At 44.4% G+C, this 23,649-nt stretch overlaps 1 protein-coding gene across 15 annotated transcripts in view; it reads left to right on the top strand.

Annotated features, from left to right (window-relative positions):
* FNBP1 (formin binding protein 1) overlaps window positions 1-23,649 on the top strand; it is a 163,841-nt gene that overhangs the window by 40,910 nt on the left and 99,282 nt on the right. For all 15 annotated transcript variants that reach the window (XM_033193845.1, XM_033193801.1, XM_033193777.1 and 12 more), the window contains exon 2: window positions 11,343-11,458. In XM_033193845.1, the coding sequence (XP_033049736.1) occupies window positions 11,343-11,458 (116 nt within the window). The remainder of the gene's footprint in view (window positions 1-11,342; window positions 11,459-23,649) is intronic.

Below are 23,649 nucleotides of genomic sequence, written 5' to 3'. Positions count from 1 at the left end.
CAGCCTCCCAAGTAGCTGGGACTACAGGTGCCTCCCACCATGCCTGGCTAATTTTTGTATTTTTAGTAGAGACAGGGTTTCACCATGTTAACCAGGCTGTTCTTGAACTCCTGATCTCAGGTGATCTGCCCACCTCAGCCTCCCAAAGTGCTGGGATTACAGGCTTGAGCCACCGTGCCTGGCCTGTAAAGTTTTATAAAACTTTCTATGTTTCTGTAAGTGCAGCTTCTTTAATATTCAAAACCAAATTGATTTTTTAAAAACATTTTAAATGGATATTTTCTTACAGTTACTCTTTGAGTAAATCTATACCCTCTGACACATTTTCCTCCACAGTTTGAGGAAGCTAATGCTGGTAAAATCATCCTAAGGGATTCTGTTTAAACAGAGCCATTTAAGGCCTGCTTCTTAAAATGCCCAAGTCCTCAGGAAGGTGAATTTATCAAAAACTGGAGTATCCAAAAATAGCAGTCTCGATAGCACAGACCAAAGTAGTCTCAGTAGTGTGGAGGAGGTAATTCCCTTCACTGGGTGAGTAATTCACTGCAAAAGGAGAGATTTGCTTGTAGAGGGGGACTGGCCTCAGGACCCCCTTTCCTGGGGTCTGTGCCACTTACACAGGTAATTTTAGCAACTTAGTCTCTTACTAGATTGGCTTATTGCAGGGATTTTGAATTAATGTTGATTTAGTACACTTTTTTTTTTTTCCAAGACAGAGTCGCTTTGTTACCCAGGCTGGAGTACAGTGGTGCGATCTTGGTTCACTGCAACCTCCACCGCCTGGGTTCAGGCGATTCTCCTGCCTCAGCCTCCAGAGTAGCTGGGATTACAGGCGTGAGGCGCCACACCCAGCTGGTTTGGTAGACTTTTTTTCTTTTTTTGAGATGGAGTCTCGCTCTGTCGCCCAGGCTGGAGTGCAGTGGCCAGATCTCAGCTCACTGCAAGTTCCACCTCCCGGGTTTACTCCATTCTCCTGCCTCAGCCTCCCGAGTAGCTGGGACTACAGGCGCCTGCCACCTCGCCAGGCTAGTTTTTTTGTATTTTTTAGTAGAGACGGGGTTTCACCGTGATAGCCAGGATGGTCTCGATCTCCTGACCTCGTGATCCGCCCGTCTCGGCCTCCCAAAGTGGTACACTTTTTAATTACAGGAAAACACCATATTGAAGTTGACCTAGACTTTGGAGGAAAACTTCCTTGTAGATGACTTGGGTCTCCTCATCTCAAAGTAAGTAGCTTCTCTGAATGTAGTTCCTGTGACAACTCTTTTGCATAATTTGAAAAAAAAATTTGGCCGGGCGCGGTGGCTCAAGCCTGTAATCCCAGCACTTTGGGAGGCCGAGGCGGGCGGATCACAAGGTCAGGAGATCGAGACCATCCTGGCTAACACGGTGAAACCCCCTCTCTACTAAAAAATACAAAAAACTAGCCGGCGAGGTGGCGGGCGCCTGTAGTCCCAGCTACTCGGGAGGCTGAGGCAGGAGAATGGCGTGAACCCAGGAGGCGGAGCTTGCAGTGAGCTGAGATCTGGCCAGTGCACTCCAGCTTGGGTGACAGAGCGAGACTCCGTCTTAAAAAAAAAAAAAAAAAAAAAAAAAAAAAAAAAAAAAAAAATTTTACAGAAGACTACTTTTTTGTTAGTTTTTGTTTGTTTGTGAGACAGAGTCTCACTCTGTTGCCCAGGCTGGAGTGCAGTAATGAAATCTCGGCTCACTGTAGCCCCCGCCTCCCAGGTTGAAGCGATTCTCCCACCTCAGCCTCCTGAGTAGCTGGGATTACAGGTGTGCACCACCACACCCTGCTCATTTTTTTGTAGTTTTAGTAGAGACAGGGTTTTGTCACGTTGGCCAGGCAGGTCTCGAACTTCTGACATAAGTGATCCGCTGGCCTCAGCCTCCCTAACTGCAGAGATTATGGCCAGAAGAACTTGAATAAAATAAGCAAGAATAGTCATTATCCATTGACCTAGAGAAACCAGTCTTAACACCGATGGTTGGGTTTTGTTTTGTTTTGTTTTTGAGATGGAGTCTCACTCTGTTGCCCAGGCTGGAGTGCAGTGGTATGATCTCAGCTCACCACAACCTCTGCCTCCCGGGTTCAAGCAGTTCTCCTGCTGAGACTACAGGCACGTGCCACTATGCCCAGCTAATTTTTGTATTTTTAGTAGAGACGGGGTTTCACTATGTTGGCCAGGCTAGTCTTGAACTCCTGACCTCATGATCTACCCGCCTCGGCCTCCCAAAGTGCTGGGATTACAGGTGTGAGCCACCGCGCCCGGCTGATTGTTAGGTTTTTATTACAGATTTGTGAAGGCAAGATTTTTTTTTTTTTAACTTATGAAGATATAATGACCCAAACCAATGCCATAGCCAATGCTTATTGTAACTTAATCAGAGTATAGTACCTAAAACTGGACCTGAAAATAATTGTAAAATATGACAATTACATATTGATTAACACAATAACACTTTTTTCATTCAACTCTTCAGCTTATTCAGCTTCTCATAGCTAACAGCACCTGGCACACACCTTTGGTTGGTTTGAATTCAAAGAGCAGTGTGAGGTCAAGGTCAAGGGGGAGTGTAAGGTCAAGGTGTCGTGTGATGTTGGGTGAGTGCTTCAGCACGTTTCCTCAAAGGTACCATCAGGTTGTAACCAACAGCTTGGAAACATCCATTTGTAGTCCTCATGGCAATCTTAGAGTGAATAGTTGAAAGTATGGGTTTTAGTCTGTTTAGTGGTGCTTATACAAGAGTGTCTGAAGCTAGGTAATTAATAAAGAAAAAAATATTTGTTTGGCTCATAATTCTGATATCTGGAAAAGTTCAAGATAAGGCACCTGCTCCATTCATAGTAGAAAGTGAAGAGGAGCCTGCATGGCAGAGGTCACATGGCCAGAGAGGGAGCAATGGAGACAGGGGAGGTGTCGGGCTGTTTCTAACAACCAGCTCTGGCCCGGACTAGTAGAGCAAGAACTCACCCATTACATCAAGGATGGCACCAAGGTATTCATGAAGGATCTGCCCCATGACCCAAGGCCTCCCATTAGGCCCTACCTCTGACATTGGGGATCAAATTTCAACATGAGGTTTGAGGGGACAAACATCCAAACAATAGCAGTATGTATACACAGTATGCACCCAGAAAATAAACATTTTCTATTACGTTGCTTATTACCTAAGTTTCTTAATGTTTAGAATGTGCAACTTTGAAATACAAATCTTATTTAGTTTTTTAGATGGGGTCTTGCTTTGTTGCCCAGGCTGGAATACAATGGCATGATCTCGGCTCACTGTAACCTCGGCCTCCCAGGTTCAAGCGATTCTCCTGCCTCAGCCTCCCGAGTAGCTAGGATTACAGGCATGGTCCTCCACGCCCGACTTTTTTTTTTTTTTTCCTTTTCTCTTTGGAGCCAGAAGTCTCACTCTGTTGCCCAGGCTGGAGTGCAGTGGCACGATCTCGGCTCACTGTAACCTCGGCCTCCCAGGTTCAAATGATTCTCCCTCCCTCAGCCCCCCGAGTAGCTGGGATTACAAGTGCTCACCATCATGCCTGGCCAATTTTTTTTGTATTTTTGTAGAGATGGGGTTTCACCATGTTGGCCAGGCTGGCCTTGAACTCCCGACCTCAGGTGATCTGTCTGCCTTGGCCTCCCAAAGTGCTGGGATTACAGCCTTGAGCCACCATGCCCGGCCAGGAAGTAATTTTTGTATTTTTAGTAGAGATGGGGTTTCACCATGTTAGCCAGGCTGGTCACGAACTCCTGACCTCAGGTGAGCCGCCTGCCTTAGCCTCCCAAAGTGCTAGGATTACAGGCCTGAGCCACCACACCCAATCTGAAATAGAAATTTTAGCATATATGTTATATGATAGTGGTTCTCAAAGTATGGTCCCTGGACCTCTGGAGGTTCCTGAAACCTTCTCATGGAGTTTACAAGGTCGAAACTATTTTAATAAGGATTGTGTTTTTAACTGTGTTGACATTTGCACCAGTGTTACAAAAGAAATGAATCAAGGCTGTGGCTCCAAATTGCACTGGTATACTACATTCTTCACCATTAGCTTTTTTTTTTTGAGATGGTGTCTCGCACTGTTGCTTGGGCTGGAGTGCAGTGGAACAATCTCCACTCATTGCAACCTCCGCCTCCCAGGTTCAAGTGATTCTCCTGCCTCAGTCTCCCGAGTAGCTGGGATTACAGGCGACCGCCACCACTCCCGGCTAATTTTTTGTATTTTTATTATAGATGGGGTTTTACCATGTTGCCCAGGCTGGTCTCAATCTCCTGACCTTGTCATCGGCCCACCTCGACCTCCCAAAGTGCAGGAATTACAGGCGTGAGCCACCACACACAGGCCACCATTAGCTGTTGTAAAAAATTTCAGTTTTACTTGAAAATGTTCTTAATGAAACAGTGAAGATTGATCACAACCCTTGAAGATACATCTTTTTAATAGTATGTATAGTAAGATGAGAAGCACTTTAGTGCAGACTAAAATACATGATCCTGAGTTGTAAGTTGAACTAGCTGCTTTTTTCATGAAACACCATTTTTACTTCAAAGAATGATCGACAAACTTTTGAGTATTTGGCAAACATTTTCTCAAAAATAAATGAAGTTAGCCTGTCACTTCAGGGAAACAGCTGGCAATGTTTGTTGCCAATGATAAAATTCTAGCTTTAAAGTGAAAATTAGAACTTGGGGAAATTGTATTTCCACTGTGAGTTTGACAGCTTCCAAATATTAAACACTTACCAGAAAAGATGAGATTGGTACTGATATAAACAAATGTGATTCAAAAAATATTTTATAAGAAATGTTTCAATAGTTGGAAGATCTGCATATATCAATGATATATACATACACACATATATATACACACACATATATATATATATATTTTTTGAGACGGAGTCTCACTCTGTCACCCAGGCTGGAGTGCAGTGGCACCATCTCGGATAACTGCAAGCTCTGCCTCCCGGGTTCCCGCCATTCTCCTGCCTCAGTCTCCTGAGTAGCTGGGACTACAGGACGCCCGCCACCACACCTGGCAATTTTTTGTATTTTTTTTTTTTAGTAGAGACGGGGTTTCACCGTGTTAGCCAGAATGGCCTCGATCTCCTGACCTTGTGATCCGCCCGCCTCAGCCTCCCAAAGTGCTGGGATTACAGGTGTGAGCCACCGCGCTTGGATTTTCTTTTCTTTTCTTTTTTTTTTTTTTTTTTGAGATAAGAGTCTTACTCTGTCACTCAGGCTGGAGTGCAGTGGCACGATCTCAGCTCAACTGAGATCTGCAACCTCCCCTTCCCAGGGTCAAACGATTCTCCTGTCTTAGCCTCCCGAGTAGCTAAGATTACAGGCACGCACCACCACACCCGGCTAATTTTTGTATTTTTAGTAGAGACGGGGTTTCGCCATGTTAGCCAGGCTGGTCTTAAACTCCAAACCTCAGATAACCCGCCCACTTCCGCCTCCCAAAGTGCTGGGAATATAAGTGTGGGCCACCACACTCGGCTGAGATATTTTCTAAATGATCAATGAATAATTTACACAATCATATGCAGGTAAAAGATCCATTCGAAATGTAAGGTGGACCAGTGGATCTTACTGTAGCTGAGTTGGAAACTTCATCTCTGTGGTTTCAGATTTCATATTGCAACTAGCCTTTGAGAAGCTGTGGTTTGTCAAGTTTTGGTGTGGTATCAAAGAAGAATGTCTGCACTGATCTGAAAAGGGCCTTGAATTATCCTGTTTTCTAGCTACGTATCTGTGTGAAGTTGTGTTTTTTTCACGTATTTCAACCAAAGTAAAGAATCGTAATAGATTGAATGCAGAAGCCGCTGTGATAATCCAGCTGTATTCTATTAAGCTGCACATTAAAGAGATCTGCAAAAATGTAACATGGTGCCATTCTTCCATTTTTTTTTTGTTTTGGGAAGTACAGTCTTTAAAAACATGTGCCCAGGTTCAGTGGCTCAAGCCTGTAATTCCAGCACTTTGGGAGGCTGAGACGAGCGGATCACGAGGTCAGGAGATCGAGACCATACCGGCTAACATGGTGAAACCCCGTCTCTACTAAAAAATACAAAAAAAAACCTAGCCGGGTGACGTGGCGGGCGCCTGTAGTCCCAGCTACTCAGGAGGCTGAGGCAGGAGAATGGCGGGAACCCGGGAGGCGGAGCTTGCAGTGAGCTGAAATCCAGCCACTGCACTCCAGCCGGGGTGACAGAGCGAGACTCCATCTCAGAAAAAAATAAAAAATAAAAATAAAAACATGCTCTTTCCATTAACATGTAATGGTAATGGGTTTGTTTTCTTTTAAAATGAATAAATACCTTTAAAAATCTCTCCATTTTAAATTTCTGATTGAGTAAATATTGATAGATGTAACTCACACAAAAGCTCTTCGGGATTCTCAGTTTTTTTTTTGAGACAGAGTCTCACTCACTGTGTTGCCCCAGGCTAGAGTGCAGTGACATGATCTCCACTCACTGCAACCTCTCCCTCCCGGGTTCAAGTGATTCTTGTGCCTCACCCTCCTGACTAGCTGGGACTACAGGTATGTGCCACCATGCCCGGCTACTTTTTGTTTGTGTTTTTGTTTTGTAGAGATGAGGTTTCACCATGTTGGCCAGGCTGGTCTTGAACTCCTGTTCTCAAGTGATCCACCCACCTTGGCCTCCCAAAATGGTGAGATTGTAGGTGTGAGCCACCGTGACTGGCTGGTTCTCAGTGATTTTTAAGAGGGCAAAGGGGTCCCCAGAACCACTATGATGTGACATCAAGCAGGAAGGGATGCATTTTTGATGACACCATCCCTAAAGTAGCAAAGGCTGTTTTTAAAGAACCATTTATAATATTTGCTCACAAAAGAGTCCTTTTAAGATTTGGATTTTTTTTTTCCATTAACTTTTCCACATTTTAGTCAAGAATGTAAGTGGGTTGATTAGTTTTTCATCTGTGTTGAATTTTCTTCTAGCTGCTGTCAAGTCAGTGCTGCAGCAATTCATGTGATAGCAAGAGTGTGGGGGCATCCTCAGGTTTCATAGAGCATCAAAGGAACTCTGCTATAGTCACAAACAAGCACCAGCTCATTTGTTACTGAGTAAGGTTTTTATTCTTAAGATCTTCTGTCTTATTCGGACTCTGTCATCTTGGTATACACTTTATTATAGCTCGTAGAATGGTCCTGAATACAGATGACTTTATGGAAAACATATTGTTGGATTGAGGCCAGTAATTTTTAAGGTAGACTCAATTCAAATGTAGATGGGCTTTTTCTGTTATTTTTAAGGGCTTTGGTATCGAAAGCTATTGCTTTGTACAGTATACATCAGTTTGAATGCAAAGTGATATGATGAGGGGGAGTCTGTAGTCAGGCTGTTAACAGGCCAAGAATGAAACCTAAGAGCATGTCCTCTTAGCAAGTTGTCAAGGTGGCACCTATGACTGCTGAGAATAATGAAGGCTTTGGAGATGATGGGAAATCATACAGGGAGAGGGCTTTTTTTTTTTTTGTGAGACGGAGTTTCGTTGTTTTTGACCAGGCTGGAGTGCAATGGCGCGATCTTGGCTCACTTTAACTTCCGCTCAAGTGATTCTCCTGCCTCAGACTCCCAAGTAGCTGGGATTATAGGCACACACCACCACACCTGTCTAATTTAGCATTTTTAGTAGAGACAGGGTTTCACCATGTTGGCCAGGCTGGTCTCAAACTCCTGACCTCAGGTGATCCTCCTGCCTTGGCCTCCCAAAGTGCTGGGATTACAGGCATGAGCCACAGCGCCTGGCCACTTTTTTTTGTTTTTGTTTTTGTGTTTTTTTGAGACAGTCTCTCTCTGTTGCCGAGGCTGGAGTGCAGTGGTACAATCTCGGCTCACTGCAACCTCCGTCTTCTGAGTTCAATGGATTCTCCTGCCTCAGCCTCTTGAGTAGCTTGGATTACAGGTGTATACCACTATGCCTGGCTAACTTTTGTATTTTTAGTAGAGATGACTATGTTGGCCAGGCTAGTCTCAAACTCCTGACCTCAAGTGATCCGCCCACCATGGCCTCCCAAAGTGCTGGAATTTTGGATGTGAGCCACCGCAGCCAGCTGGGAGAGGGCTTTTAAATAAAGGGAAGGGTGTTTATGTTTTTGTTTTTTGTTTTTTGAGACAGGGTCTTGCTTTGATGCTCAGGCTGGAGTGCAGTAGCCTGATCATGACTCACTGCAGCCTCGAACTCCTGGGCTCAAGTGATCCTCCTGCTTCAGCCTCCTTAGTAGCTGGGACTACAGGCATGTGCCATGATGCCCTGCTAATTGTTAATCATTTTAAAAATAAGTGTGATTACTGTGAAACTAGATCCACAAAGGGTTACTGATAAGCAGAGGGCTTTGACAAAGTCGCGCGCTCAGTTTGTAACCATAGCTTGAATTGTGTGCATGTTTGTTCTCTCAAGTAGTTTAAATTGATCTGCAGTCTTGTTTACACTATTAGCTTACTTGATGACCCTTGACTTTACAGATAACATAATCTATTGTTTCTTAAACTGAAATCTAGGGGTTTGTGGAATATATATTATTGAGGACCAAGAATCAACTTTAAATATTAAAACTTATTAGTTATAAAGACAAACATTGGGCCGGGCGCAGTGGCTCAAGCCTGTAATCCCAGCACTTTGGGAGGCCGAGGCGGGCGGATCACGAAATCAGGAGATCGAGACCATCCTGGCTAACACAGTGAAACCCCATCTCTACTAAAAATACAAAAAAAAAAAAAAAAAATTAGCCGGGCGTGGTGGCGGGCGCCTGTAGTCCTAGCTACTCTGGAGGCTGAGGCAGGAGAATGGCGTGAACCTGGGAAGCAGAGCTTGCAGTGAGCCGAGATCCGCCACTGCACTCCAGCCTGGGCGACAGAGCGAGACTCCGTCTCAGAAAAAAAAAAAAAAAAAGACATTTTGCACTGATTTTTATTTATTTTTATTTTGTATTTAATTTTTCGAGACAAAGTCTCATTCTATCGCCCATGCTAGAGTGCAGTGATGTGATCTTGGCTCACTGCAACCTCCGCCTCCCGGGTTCAAGCAATTCTCCTGCCTCCCTCAGATTCCCGAGTAGCTGGAATTACAGGTGCCCGCCACCAACACCCGGCTAATTTTGTATTTTTAGTAGAGATGGGGTTTTACCATGTTGTCCAGGCTGGTCTCGTACTCCTGGCCTCAAGTGATCCACCCGCCTCGGCCTCCCAAAGTGCAGGGATTACAGGCGTGAGCCACCTCGCCCAGCCAAAATCTCAATTATATCTCAATAAAGTGGTTTAAAAAAAAACAGGCCGGCCGGAGGCAATGGCTCACACTTATAATCCCAGCACGTTGGGAAGCCAAGGCAGGAGGATCACTTTAGCCCAGGAATTCAAGGCCAGCCTGGGCATCATAGTGAGACCTCCTCTCTACAAAAAATACAAAAATTAGTGAAGGCATGGTGGTGGGTGCCGATAGTCCTAGTTACTCAGGAGGCTGAAGTGGGAAGATCACTTGAGCCTGGGAGGCAGCAGCAAACTGAGATCGCACTACTGCACTCCAGCCTGAGTGAAAGAGCACGACTCTGTCTCAAAACCAACCAGCCAACAGAAAACAGTCTGAAGACATTAAATGTATACTGTGAGATTGCACAAGCATAGGATTAAATACTAGCTTTATATTGTTATATTTGAGTTGGTACTTCCGCATTTCGCATGATCCTCATGACTGATTTGTGAAATTAGGAAATTAGATTATATCTGCGTCTTACAGGCAAATGACTAAAACTTGAAACTTTTGGGGGCCTGTCTCTGTGAAATCCCTTTGCTGGGGCTAGAACCCTCATCTATGACTGTTACCTCTCAGGATGCAGCAAATTTTCCATGGAGAATCCCATTTCCATTGAAATTCTCTCTTCCCTGTGATGTGCTCATGCCCTCTCTGGCTCGTTCCCCTTAGTCCTTTCTGGGCTCTACTTCCTGGGCCAGGCCCTCTTTGTTAATTCTGTGCATCCTTGTTGTCGTCTTTGGTTTTCTGATCTTCGGCTGTTGCTTCAGATCCACCTACTCATTCCCCGCCCTTCTTGAGTTCTAAGTCCTGTGTTTCCAGCTGTCTTCTGGACGTGCCAGTCCCTCATTCAACATGTCAAAACGACATTTAATTTTCACCCCAAACTGTAGCTCTTTCTTATCTGGATCGTCTGTTTAATTCCGGGAAGCAGAACCTGAAAGTCACTCTGGAATCCTCCCTCCCCCTCATACCCTTCCCAGCCTCCACATCCAATCGGCCACTCACACACTAGTTGATTGTATTTATTAAATGTGCCAGGAATTCTTCCCTTCTGTGCCTATTTTATCTCATCTAGACTGTTGGAGCCATTTCCTGGCTTCCTCTTCCAAGTCGTCTTGTGCCTGCTGGACAGTCTAAACTGCTAAGCTCGTCCTTCAAGGCCTTGGGTGATCTAGTCCTGGACTGTCTTTAGGTTCATCACTCACCAACTCCAGTTCCCGTCTGCCCCACCCACCTGCACCTTGCACTCAAGCAGGACAGATCCACCTGATTCCTGGATAGCTCCATGTCTTTGCAATAGCTGTTGCTAGCATACCTGTCCCCTCTCATTGTTTATTTGGGGGGACAGAGTCATGCTCTTATACCCAGGCTGGAGTGCAGTGGTACAACACCATGCCTGGCTAATTTTTAAAAATTTTTTGTAGAGATGGGGTCTCACTATGTTACCCAGGCTCCCTCTCATTCTTCCAGACCAGAAACCCCGAGGCACAAGGCAAACTCAGGCTGTATTTTTGTTCATTTTGGTTCCCCAGCTCCAGGCAGTGTTCCTGGCTCACAATGGGGGCTTGGTGTATGTTTGAAATAATAAAATCCATGTGTTTTATTTTAATCATTTGAAGAAAGCAAAATTTTGTAATGCTTCCCCCACCCAGTTCCTCAGCTCAGATTCAATCAGCTGTTTTGAGTGATTACCCAGATAACAGTTAAGGTGCAAATTGTGTGTGGCTGCGTTGGTGTGTTTCACCTGTCGGTTTTTGGCGTCTGGGAATGACATTTTTCTTTGCACTGAGACATCAGTTACATCTAAAAATTATGTTTCTAAAAGGAATAGGAAATATGAATGAATAGGTTCGAGTTCAGGATTGCAGGCAGTTTTCAAACCAAATTTGGTAATGTTGATTAAAAATGGCTCAACAAAAAAGTACCCCAAGTATAATCATGGAAAATATTAGTACTACTTTGTATGTAGTAATATATTGTTAAGAGAATTATTCATTGAAATTATGTTAATCACAGGGAAAGACTATAACTTCTGTCTTGGTTTGTTTTAACAGGATCAGTTTGACAACTTAGAAAAACACACACAGTGGGGAATTGATACTCTTGAGAAATGTATCAAGTTCGTGAAAGAAAGGACAGAGATTGAACTCAGCTATGCAAAGCAACTCAGGTAAGTTGATATTGAAAAAACTTATTTGTTTTTTTTTTTTTTTTTTTTTTTTTTTTTGAGGCGGAGTCTCGCTCTGTCGCCCAGACTGGAGTGCAGTGGCGCAATCTCGGCTCACTGCAAGCTCCGCCTGCGGGGTTCACGCCATTCTCCTGCCTCAGCCTCCCAAGTAGCTGGGACTACAGGCGCCCGCCACCTCGCCCGGCTAGTTTTTTGTATTTTTTAGTAGAGACGGGGTTTCACCATGTTAGCCAGGATGGTCTCTCGATCTCCTGACCTCGTGATCCGCCCGTCTCGGCCTCCCAAAGTGCTGGGATTACAGCTTGAGCCACCGCGCCCGGCCGAAAAAACTTATTTGTTAACTGCAAAATGATGTAAGGATACCGTATATTCTCATTTTATAGTATAAATGTATATTTTATATTTTAAATATTTTTCCTTTTATGTAAGGTAATATTTGAATAGAAGTGATTGTTTCTCATACAGAAAATTAATTTTCATAGAATAATACAACCTAAATTACAGCTTTAAGGCCCCGTTTTTTTTTTTTTTTTGAGATGGAGTCTCGCTCTGTCGCCCAGGCTGGAGTGCAGTGGCCGGATCTCAGCTCACTGCAAGCCCCGCCTCCCGGGTTTACACCATTCTCCTGCCTCAGCCTCCCGAGTAGCTGGGACTACAGGCGCCCACCACCTCGCCCGGCTCGTTTTTTGTATTTTTTAGTAGAGACGGGGTTTCACTGTGTTAGCCAGGATGGTCTTGATCTCCTGACCTCGTGATCCGCCTGTCTCGGCCTCCCAAAATGCTGGGATTACAGGCTTGAGCCACCGCGCCCGGCCCCGTTTTTTTTTTAAACAAGATATTTGCTGAGTTTTGGAGCAGCTTGTTTTTCAGTAAACTTTTTCTTGAAATATATTAATAACATATGTACAGAGAATTACACAAATCATAAGTGTGCAGCTCCATGAATGTTGACAGTGTGAACACACTTGTGTAACCGGGCACCCAGGTCAAGAAACAAAGACCAGCCTGGGAGGCCCCCTGGCCCCCTCCAGCTCCCCACTTTCCCCACAATGGTAACCACTCTCCTGACTTCTAACCACATGAATTAGTGGTGCCCACTTTTGAACTTTACTTTTACATGAGTGTAATCATTTAGTATGCATTCTTGTGTATCTGGCTTCTTTTGTTCTATATTACATTTGTGAGATTCACCATGTGGTAACATGTGGTGGGAGTCTGCTTGTTTTCATTGCTGTTGCGTATTTTGGTCTGTGAATGCACCAGAACTCATCCCTTCTACTGACTAGGTGATTGGTTGTTTCCAGTTTAGGCATATAATGAGTAGCGCTCCAGCGAGCATTATTGTACAAGGCTTTATGTGTATCTGAACACATTTCCTAGGATCTACCTGGGAGTGTAATTGCACGGTCGCAGGCTACTCATATGCTTAGCTTTGGTGGATAGGGTTCAACCGTTTTCCAAGGTGCTTGTACTAATTCACACTCCCTCCAGTAATGTGTTGAGGGGTCCTGTGGATAGTATTTTAAAAATACTTCGGACTGGTCACAGTGGCTAATGCCTGTAATCCCAGCACTTCAGGAGGCAGATGTGGGCGGATTGCCTGAGGTCAGGAGTTCGAGACCAGCCTGGCCGACATGGTGAAACCCCACCTCTACTAAAAATACAAAAATTAGTGGGGCGTGGTGGCAGGCGCCTGTAATCCCAGCTACTTGGGAGGGCAAGGCACGAGAATCGCTTGAACCCGGGAGGTGGAGGTTGCAGTGAGCCCAGATTGTGCCACTGCATTCTATCCTGGGTGACTGAGTGAGACTCCTTCTCAAAGAAAAAAAAAAAAAAAAGTACTTTGGGGCCAGGAGTGGTGGCTCACGCCTGCAATCACAGCACTTTGGAGGCCGATGAGGGAGGATTGCGTGAGTCCAGAGAGTTCAAGACTAGCCTGGGCAACATAGTGAGATCCCTGTCTCTATTTTTTTTTTCAGAAGTACTTTGGATCTCCTTACATCTTTAGTGATGAGATTATCCAAGAAATTTGTGTTTTTATTTAAAAGTTCTTGGTAGAACTAAGCTTGAACTTGAAGTGGCATGCAAGTGTATAATGATTTCTTGTTGTGTAGTTGTAGTTGAATTGGCTTGTGGATATTGTTTTAAGGCCTGTTAAAGAGCTAGATGCTTTTGATTTAGTAACATTTAGTTTTGTCTTTTTTTTTTGAGACAGTTTCGCTCTGTCGCCCAGGCTGGAGTGCAGTGGCATAATCTCAGCTCACTGCAATCTCCGCCTCCCAGGTTCAAGCGATTCTCCTGCCTCAGCCTCCCAAGTAACTGGGATTACAGGTTCGTGTCATCATGCCTGGCTAATTTTTATATTTTTAGTAGAGAAGGTGTTTCACCATGTTGGCCAGGCTGGTCTTGAACTCCTGACCTTAGGTGATCCACCTGCCTCGGCCTCCCAAAGTGCTGGGATTATAGGTGTGAGCCACCATGCCTGGCCCCTTGTTTCTTTTTTTTCTTTAAAAAAAAAAACTTTCTTCAAGCTCCCTCACCATTGAGTTTTAATCCAAAGAGCATCTGCATAAGAGATATGTGGTCTTGGCCAGGCACAGTGGCTCACGCCTATAATCCCACACTTTGGGAGGCCGAGGAGGGTGGATCACGAGGTCAGGAGTTTGAGACCAGCCTAGTCAAGATGGTGAAACCTCATCTCTACTAAAAATACAAAAATTAGCTGGGTGTGGTGGCAGGCACCTGTAATCCCAGCTATTCAGGAGGCTGAGGCAGGAAAATCGCTTGAACCCAGGAAGTGAAGGTTGCAGTGAGCCAAGATCATGCCACTGCACTCCAGCCTGGGCAACAGAGCAAGACTCCATCTCAGAAAAAAAAAAAAAAAAAAGAGCTATGCGTTCTTATAAGGGCTTCTGTTGTTGTTTCAGCAAGCTGGGATTACAGGTATGAACCACTGTGCCTGGCCCTAGATCTTGTTTTTATTGAGTGAATAACATGTAAAATATCACACAATGAAATAATTTTTCTTTCTTTTTTTTTTTTTTTTTGAGACAGTTTCGCTCTGTCACCCAGGCTGGAGTGCAGTGGTGCAATCTCGGCTCACTGCAAGCTCCGCCTCCCAGGTTCACGCCATTCTCCTGCCTCAGCCTCCTGAGTAGCTGGGACTGCAGGCGCCGGCCACCACGCTTGGCTAATTTTTTTGTATTTTTAGTAGAGATGGGGTTTCATCTTGTTAGCCAGGATGGTCTCGATCTCCTGACCTTGTGATCTGCCCGCCTTGGCCTCCCAAAGTGCTGGGATTACAAGCGTGAGCCACCACGCCCGGCCAATGAAATAATTTTTCTAAGTGGAGAATCCAGATCAGTTTCCAGTGCCCTGTGTGCATATCAGTCTTGTAAACATGTCAGGGCTTTTCAAACTGAAAGTAGGAATAGAACATGGTCTGTTTCACTTTGATTATTTGAATACTGCACTGTCATGCAGTGTTGTCTTTCGTGTGAAAATGGGCTACATGTGAGCTGTCGAGTGGGCTACTGGTGTTCTTCCCACCACAGTCTCCCTTGCTGGCCCCTCCTCTTCACATCGCTGTGCCCAGGACCTGCTTCTCAGTCCTTCTCCCTTTCTCGTTTGTACTCTCCCAGTGACCTCAACTGTCTGATGGCTTTAGCTATGATCCATATGGCAACAACTCGCAGATATGGATCTCCAAGCCAGACCTCTCTCCTGAATTCCAGAAACAGCTTGCTCAAAATCTTCACTTAGAAATGTCTAAAAACTTGGTCGGGCGCAGTGGCTCATGCCTCTAATCCCGCCTCGGAGGCCAAGGCGGGTGGATCACGAGGTCAGGAGATCGAAACCATCCTGGTTAACACGGTGAAACCCCATCCCTACTAAAAATACAAAAAATCAGCTGGACATGGTGGTGGGCGCCTGTAGTCCCAGCTACTCGGGAGGCTGAGGCAAGAGAGTGGCATGAACCCGGGAGGCAGAGCTTGCAGTGAGCCAAGATTGTACCACTGCACTCCAGCCTGGGTGACAGAGCAAGACTCCGTCTCAAAAAAAAGAAAGAAAAGAAACATCTAAAAACCATCTGAAATGTAACATGTCTGAAACTGAACTCCTGATCTCCCCAACTTAAAAATCCACATGTCTAGGCCAAGTGAAGTGGCTCACACTTAAAATCTCAGCACTTCAGGAGGCTGAGGTGGGTACTTGAGGCCAGGAGTTGGAGATGAGCCTGAGCAACATAGCAAGACCTTGCCTCTAAAAAGAATTTTAAAAAATTAGCCAGGCATGGTGGCGCACACTTGGAGTCTCACCTATTCGAGAGGCTGAGGAGGGTGGATGCTTAAGCCTAAGACATTGGGGCTGCATTGAGCCATGATTTCACTACTCCACTCTAGCCTGGGCAACAGAGCAAGACCCTATCTCAAAAAAAATTAAAACCTGCATTTCCACGACCTAGATTTTCCTCCACTCACCTTAGGGTAGCTGCATCCTTCCTGGTTTAGTTCAAAAACCATAGCATCACCCAGGTGCGGGTGAATCACTTTAGATCAAGAGTTCAAGGCCAGCCCGCCCAACATGGTGAAACCCTATCTCTATTAAAAATACAAAAACATTAGCCAGGCTTGGTGGCGGGTGCCTGTAATCCTAGCTACTCGGGAGGCTAAGGCAGGAGAATCCCTTGAAACCCGGGCGGCAGAGGTTGCAGTGAGCCGAGATTGTGCCATTGCACTCCAGCCTGCGTGACAGAGCAAGACTCCATCTCAAAAAAAAAAAAAAAAAATCCTGATGTCATCATCTCTGGCTCTCTTCTTTCTCTCACATTCTCACACTCCCCATCCCAAGCCATCAGGAAATCTTGGCTCCTCTACAGATTTATCCAGGATCTGACACTCATTATCACCTCCACTGCTGCCCCTGTGGTCCATGTCACATGGGCTATGTGGTCCATGATCTTTTTCCTGGTTATGATGAGTCTACTAATTAGTTTCCCTTATTCTACCTCTATCCCCTATTCCCTGATTTCTACAAAGCAGCCAGATTACAGTACTCCTTTGTTCAAAATTCCAATGCGTCCCCATTTCATTCAGAGTAAATCCAAAAACTTTCGAGTGAAAGTCCCACAAAACCTTGTATAATCTGGTCCCCACACCTTCCTGACATCTGTTTTAACTCTCTTCCTCCTTCTCTCTGCTGTAATCGTACAGAGGCCTCCTTCCTGTCGCTTGTACATGCCAGGCATCCCCTCACCCGAGAGCTACTGTGCTGGCCTTTTGATGCAGATATCACCTATGTGTTCTTCCCCAGGCTCCACGTGGCTGACTCCCTCTCCTCCTCCCAGTTTCTGCTCAGTGAGGCCCACTTCGTCCCCTAGCCCACTTAGCCTGCTTTGCTTTTCACTTTTCCTATATTACTGGTAACTTTCTACCATTTTATATAGTCTTCTCATTTATTTAGTTTTGAAAATTAACAATATATCTTTCTATATTATTTGTATATAAAATTATATATATTTATGGTATACAACATGATGTTTTGAAATATATATACACTGCAGAATGCCCAAATCAGGCTAATTAACATCTGCATTACTGCACAAACTTAATTTTTTTGTGTGGTAAGAACATTAAAATCTACTCTTCTAGCAAGTTAGCAACCCCTCCCTTTCCCTTCCCTTCCCTTCCCTCTTTCTTGAGACAGGGTCTCACTGTCATCCCGGGTGGAGTGCAGCGGCACGATCTTGGCTCACCTCCCAGGCTCAAGTGATCCTCCCACCTCAGCCTCCCAAGTAGCTGGGACCACAGGAATGCGCTGCCACACCCGGCTAATTTTTGTATTTTTTGTAGAGACAGAATTTCACCATGTTGCCCATGCTGGTCTTGAACTTCTGGGTTCAAGCGATCCTCCCGCCGAGGCCTCATACCTGCTGGGATTATAGGTGTGAGCACCCGGCCTGGCAATTTTCAAGTATACAATACATTGTTATTAACTGGAGACACCATGTTGTACACTAGATCTCTTGAACTTATTTCTCCTAAAATTTTGTCTCATTTGAACAACATCTCCCCAAACCTTCCCAGAGAAATCTGTGTATTATATTTACTGCTCACTGTCTCCTGCAGCCTCTCAGCTAGAATGCAAGCCCCTTATGGATGGAGATCTCACTAATGTGTCACAGTGCAAAACAGTGCCTGGCACATAGTAGGTGCCCAGTAAATATTTGTAGATTGTGAGTGAATCGGCAGGGTACAGGCCTAAGATATTTAGCCAGCTTTGTTTTATGGGGAATTATGTGTTTGTACCGGCCTGTGAGAGCTGATGAGATTTTAACAACAAAAAGTAGAACAACGAGGTGCCAGCTGAGTTTCAGTCACTAGGGATGCTTTAATGCTTTAATGAACGAGTGCCTGAACCTGGAGTGCTCACTTTCTCACAGCAGAAAACAGAACTGCATGCAAATTAGCAAAGAATTCAAGCATTTAAGATAGCGTTTGACTCCAAATATGTAAACGCAGTGATGCAGTAGAGATTGAAGTCGGGGGTTGTTACTTAGCTAGGCTGGTCAGGGAAAACCCATTGCTTGAGAAGTGAATCACAAAAAAAAAGCCAGACATGTGAGGAAGTCAGGGGAGCAAGTACAAGGTCCTGAGATGGGAACATGTACAAGGAATAGAAAGGCCAGTGTGGCAACAACATATTCAACAGATACTTGCTTGAAATAGTAATATGATGTTGAAAAATCAGTGTGACCTTTGGGAGAGACATCTATCATTAAATATTTTTTTTTCTGCATTGCAGGGGAAAATGCTAACTTATTTTAGACATAAACATAGAAGACTTTGATTCCTGTAGATCAGGTCTTAACATGGGCCAAATCCATCCACTACTTGGTTCTGTAAATAAAGATTTGTTGGAATGTTGCCGTGCCCATGCATATTATCTATGGCCACTTTTGTGGACAATTGGCTGTTGAGTGCAAAAGAGAGGCAGTTACTTGCAAGTCTGAATTTTTTTTTTTTAGACGGAGTCTCGCTCTGTCACCCAGGCTGGAGTGCAGTAGCACAATCTCGGCTCACTGCAACCTCCACCTCCCGGGTTCAAGGGATTCTCCTGCCTCAGCCTCCTGAACAGCAGGGACTACAGGCACACACCACCACGCCTGGCTAATTTTCGTATTTTTAGTAGAGATGGGGTTTCACCATATTGGCCAGGCTGATCTCAAACTCCTGACCTCGTGATCCACCTGCCTCGGCCTCCCAAAGTGCTGGGATTACAGTCATGAGCCACCGCACCTGGCCCTGAAATATTTGCTTTCTGGTCCTTTACAGAAAAAGTTTGCCAGTCCCTGCTGTAGGTCACTTATCTATTCAAGATAGTGTAGGTTGAAATTCCTAATTTTTTTTTCTGAGTCTGAACCTAATTTATTTTTGAGACGGAGTTTCTGTCACCCAGGTTGGAGTGCAGCGGCATGATCTCCAGTCCCTTTTCAGAAGCTGTGGCCCCTGACACTCCGTTAGCAGAGTAACAGGGCCTGCTCAACCTCACCCTCACTGCTGCCTTGTTTCCAAACTGATCTTTGTCAACTTGATACTTAACAATTGGTACATCTAGGTCTTAAATTGCATTTCTCTTAGTATGCATGGGAGTTGAACATCTTTTGATACATCTGAGCCATTTATGCTTTTAAAAAATGAACCATTCAAGTCTTGGTCTGTTTTTAATTGGAGCTCATTGTATATAGAGGGTAACTAGGTGAAATCATTTTATACAACATATTGCATATTATATATATCATATATATAAAATGAACTTAAATTTAACAGTATAAATGACAATAAAGTGAAACTGAGGGATCTGCTAAGCTTTAAAAAATAAACTCTTTAGGCCAGGCGTGGTGGCTTATACCTGTAATCCCAGCATTTTGGGAGGCCGAGGCAGGCAGATGACCTGATGTTAGGAGTTTGAGACCAGCCTGGCTAATATGGTGAAACCCCGTCTCTCTACTAAAAGCACAAAAATTAGCCAGGCATGGTGGCACATGCCTTTAATCCCAGCTACTCAGGAGGTGGAGGTTGCAGTGAGCCAAGATGACGCCACTGCACTCCAGCCTGGGTGACAGACTCTCAAAAAAAATAAATATTAAACTTTTGTAAAATTTATCAAAAAGATTATGAAAAAAACCTTGTAGGATGTTATTGTGTATAATTCCATGTTGAAATTTTAAACAGGCTCAATTGACTGCTACGAAAGATAAGGAAAATATATATACATGTTTTGCTCCTTCTTCCAGTTGAGTTATATGACTTGGTACTGAAACCCGTTTTGTCGTAGTTCTATATTTGAATGTAGAGTCATCTCAACATTTCTCTCTACAACAGCGTCTCTCCTTGACTCTTGGCATTAAAGAAGAATATTTTCCCCCTAGTTAGAGCTTGGGATGTGTTCCCTGAGTTCTTTCTTGCTTGAGAATGCCACCATACTTCAACACTTTGACTTGGTTGTTCTCTGGTCACTCTTTCTCTCTCCATGTGGCTGCATCATCTTCTGGAGGAAAAGTCTGGGGCCAGTCAGATGTTTTTCTCTGTAGGCAACATGGCTGTTTCTGAGTAAATATATGAATAATTTTAGTTCATCTTAGCAGTCTGATAACTTCACTAAGCAATGCCTTGGAGTTGATCATCCTTTATCAGATAGCTTTTCTTAGAACTCTTTCTGGTGTAAATTCTATGCTTCATTTATTTCAGGGAACGTTCTTTGATTATGTCTGAACGTTTTTTTTCTTCTACTTACTGGGTCATATACTTCAGAGATATGAGTTATCCTTACGTTTCATCTTACTCTTTAGATTCTTTTTTTTCTGATTATTTTCACATTATGGTTATTTCAAACCTTTCCCCTATTAAATTTGATATCCACCCTCATTTATTGATGGGTTCTATAGTGGTATATTTTAGTCCTTAGTTCATTTCCCCAGCTTTGTGTCTTCCTTCTCATTCCGTTTTATTTTATCCCGTAGTGTTGGGATTCTGGATTTATTGCCTTTGTGTTTTTACTAAGTTTGTCTATAGTATAAATAATCTGGAAGAGTATGATTTTTGCTTATTTTCCTTATCTGTTTTCTTGCAGACTGCAGTTTTTTTTTTTTCCTTTTCCTTCTGTATTACCTGTCATATCTTTCACTTTGCTTATATTTGTTTATTGGTTTGTTTGTTTTTTTTTGAGACAAAGTCCCACTCTGTTGCCCAGGCTGGAATGCAGTGGTGCGATCTCAGCTCACCGCAACCTCTGCCTCCCAGGTTCAAGCAATTCTCCTGCCTCAGCCTCCCAAGCACCTGGGATTACAGGCACACACCACCACACCTGGCAATTTTTTTTTTTTTTTTTTTTTTGAGACGGAGCTTTGCCCTTGTTGCCCAGGCTAGAGTGCAATGGCACAATCTTGGCTCACTGCAACCACCCACCGCCTCCTGGGTTGAAGCGATTCTCCTGCCTCAGCCTCCCGAGTAGTTGGGATTACAGGCATGCACCACCACCACACCTGGCTAATTTTGTATTTTTAGTAGAGGGGGTTTCACCATGTCAGGCTAGTCTCAAACTCCTGACCTCAGGTGATCCACCCGCCTCGGTCTCCCAGAGTGCTGGGATTACAGGCATGACCCACTACGCCCAGCCCATGGCTGGCTAATTTTTGTATTTTTAGTAGAGACAGGGTCTTGCCATGTTGGCCAGGCTGGTCTCAAACTCCTGACCTCAGATGATCCACCCACTTCGACCTCCCAACTGCTGGGATTACAGGCGTGAGCCACCGCCCCTGGCCACCTGGCTTCTGTTTAATAGGGGCACTTTAGTGAAGTGGTTGAGTTCAGACTCAAGAGTCCCAGTGCCGGGTATGTAATCCTGGTTCTTCTACTTAACAGCAGTAGGAATTGGGTCAAATTACTCTCCTTGTTTCATCTTTTTCATGTGTAAAATGTGAATCATCATCATCCTCATCCTCACCTTATAAGGTTGCTGAGTGGGCTAATGAGGTAAAGAGCGTAAAAGTCTTAGGCCAACACCGGTCGTGTGTTCGATTCTAATGTGAGCCGCACCGGTGCCATCTGCTCTGATGGAGTGTAGGTGAGTGTTCCTTGCCACGCTTCCTTCCATTTCTGGTGCCACTGGTCTTTCCCTTGGAGTTCCACTTGAGGCTGGGGTATTGTACGTTCTGCTTGGTTTGCTGAAGGCCAAGGACAGGTGTTTGTAGAGTCGGGGTGGGGAAAGGGCCTGGCTTTGAGACTCTGAGCTCTGTCATTTCTTCTGAAACTTTGTTAGAGGTTCTGTTACGGGGTTTACGCCATTAGGTCAAAGATTTTCCTAATTGTATTAGTCCGTTTTCACGCTGCTGATAAAGACATACCCGAGACTGGGAAGAAAAAGAGGTTTAATTTGACTTACAGTTCCACATGGCTGGGGAGGCCTCAGAATCGTGGCTGGGGGCAAAAGGCGCTTCTTACATGGCAGCAGCAAGGGAAAATGAGGAAGAAGCAAAAGCGGAAACCCCTGATAAACCCATCAGATCTCGTGAAACTTATTCATTATCACGAGAATAGCACAGGAAAGACCAACCCCCCATGATCCAATTACCTCCCCCTGGGTCCCTCCCACAGCATGTGGGAATTCTGGGAGATACAATTCAAGTTGAGATTTGGGTAGGGACACAGCCCACCCATATGCCTAATCCTGTGGACTCCCTGGGTTTGGGGTGAACCCCCAGGGCACTCAGCCTGAAGCCTGGAAAGTGGACCTCCCGGGGGCAAGCCCCGGCTTCTGCCCAAGGCCTTGGGTGGTCAGCATAGATGTCTTCCTCTCAGAATTTTTCCATCACTATTCCGTGAGCACTCACCTCCCAGTTTACTTCTGTCTGGGTTGATTTTCAGGGTTTGTGGACATTGTTTCCCTTCCTGTGATGGGGAGGAAGGATTCAGCTCCATTCTAAGCTGTCCCAGAATTTTCTGTTTCTCTTCTTGGTCATTACTTTCTAAAGTGTATGGACTGAGGTTAGACTCCTTTCTTCATTTTTTTTTTTTTTTTTTTTTTTTTTTTTAGTTTTCTGCTGTTAAAATTTTCCCTGGCTTTTATTTTACCACCTTTTGTTGTTGGGAAAGCACAATTCTCTGGCTGCATTTTATTCTGCCATCTTGATCCAGAAATCTTGTGGTGAGCTTTAAAAAAATAAGACTGAAGAAAACACAAAACATTCTTGGGCCCCACCCTGGACCTTCTGTTTCAGAGGCTCTGGAATAGGGCCGAGTAATTAATTTTTAAAGCTTTCCTGTGGGTTTTCAAATCAGCCAGGTCTAAATCCACCATCCTTATAAAAGAATGTTTATTTTTTCTTTTACCTTTTAGTTAGGCTACCTGAAAAACAAGTTGAGATTTTCTACCTGAAAACACGTCACATTTCTCAGAAAGACCCTATAAATCGAAAGTTTTTTTAAGTGGTTTATTTGCTTGTTTTTTTGTTGTGTTGTTGTGGGTTTTGTTTGATTGTTTTGTTTTGAGACGAAGTCTCGCTCTGTCACCTAGGCTGGAGTGCAGTGGCATGATCTCAGCTCACTGCAACCTCCGCCTCCCAGGTTTAAGCGATTCTCCTGTATCACCCTCCCAAGTAGCTGGGACTACAGGTATGTGCCACCATGCCCAACTAATTTTTGTATTTTTAGTAGAGACGGGGTTTCACCGTGTTGGCCAGGCTGGTCTCGAACTCACGATCCGCCTGCCTCGGCCTCCCAAAGTGCTGGGATTACAGGCATGAGCAACTATGCCCAAACGAACCGTGTTCGTTTTTTAAATAACGGTAATACAAATGGGCAAAAAGCTTGTCCCAAGAGAACAGCAAGGGAAAGTTGACCTTTTTTTGTAGCAGTTCCTGAGATATCCTTAGAAATGAAGTTCACTTCGAGATCTCTTTAGCTTCTAGGTTTATGCTGGTATTTATAGAGTGAATTATTTATTAGGGCTTTTAAGAAGCATTTTGAATGCTATATATGCCAGTATTGTCAAAGTGATTCCCATTCATCAGAACTCAATGGTCTTTACAGTGTATCACCTACAAGGGATCTAATTTAATCCTGTTTAGGATTTGACTGGTAAAAGAGAACTATAAAGAGTACTGGTTTTACCTG

Source organism: Trachypithecus francoisi, unplaced genomic scaffold (genome assembly GCF_009764315.1).
Source record: "Trachypithecus francoisi isolate TF-2019V2 unplaced genomic scaffold, Tfra_2.0 Contig01585, whole genome shotgun sequence".
In the NCBI taxonomy this organism is placed as follows: Eukaryota; Metazoa; Chordata; class Mammalia; order Primates; family Cercopithecidae; genus Trachypithecus; species Trachypithecus francoisi.
The sequence above is the reverse complement of the archived record's forward strand: the minus strand, read 5'-3'. Positions and strand labels throughout refer to the sequence as shown.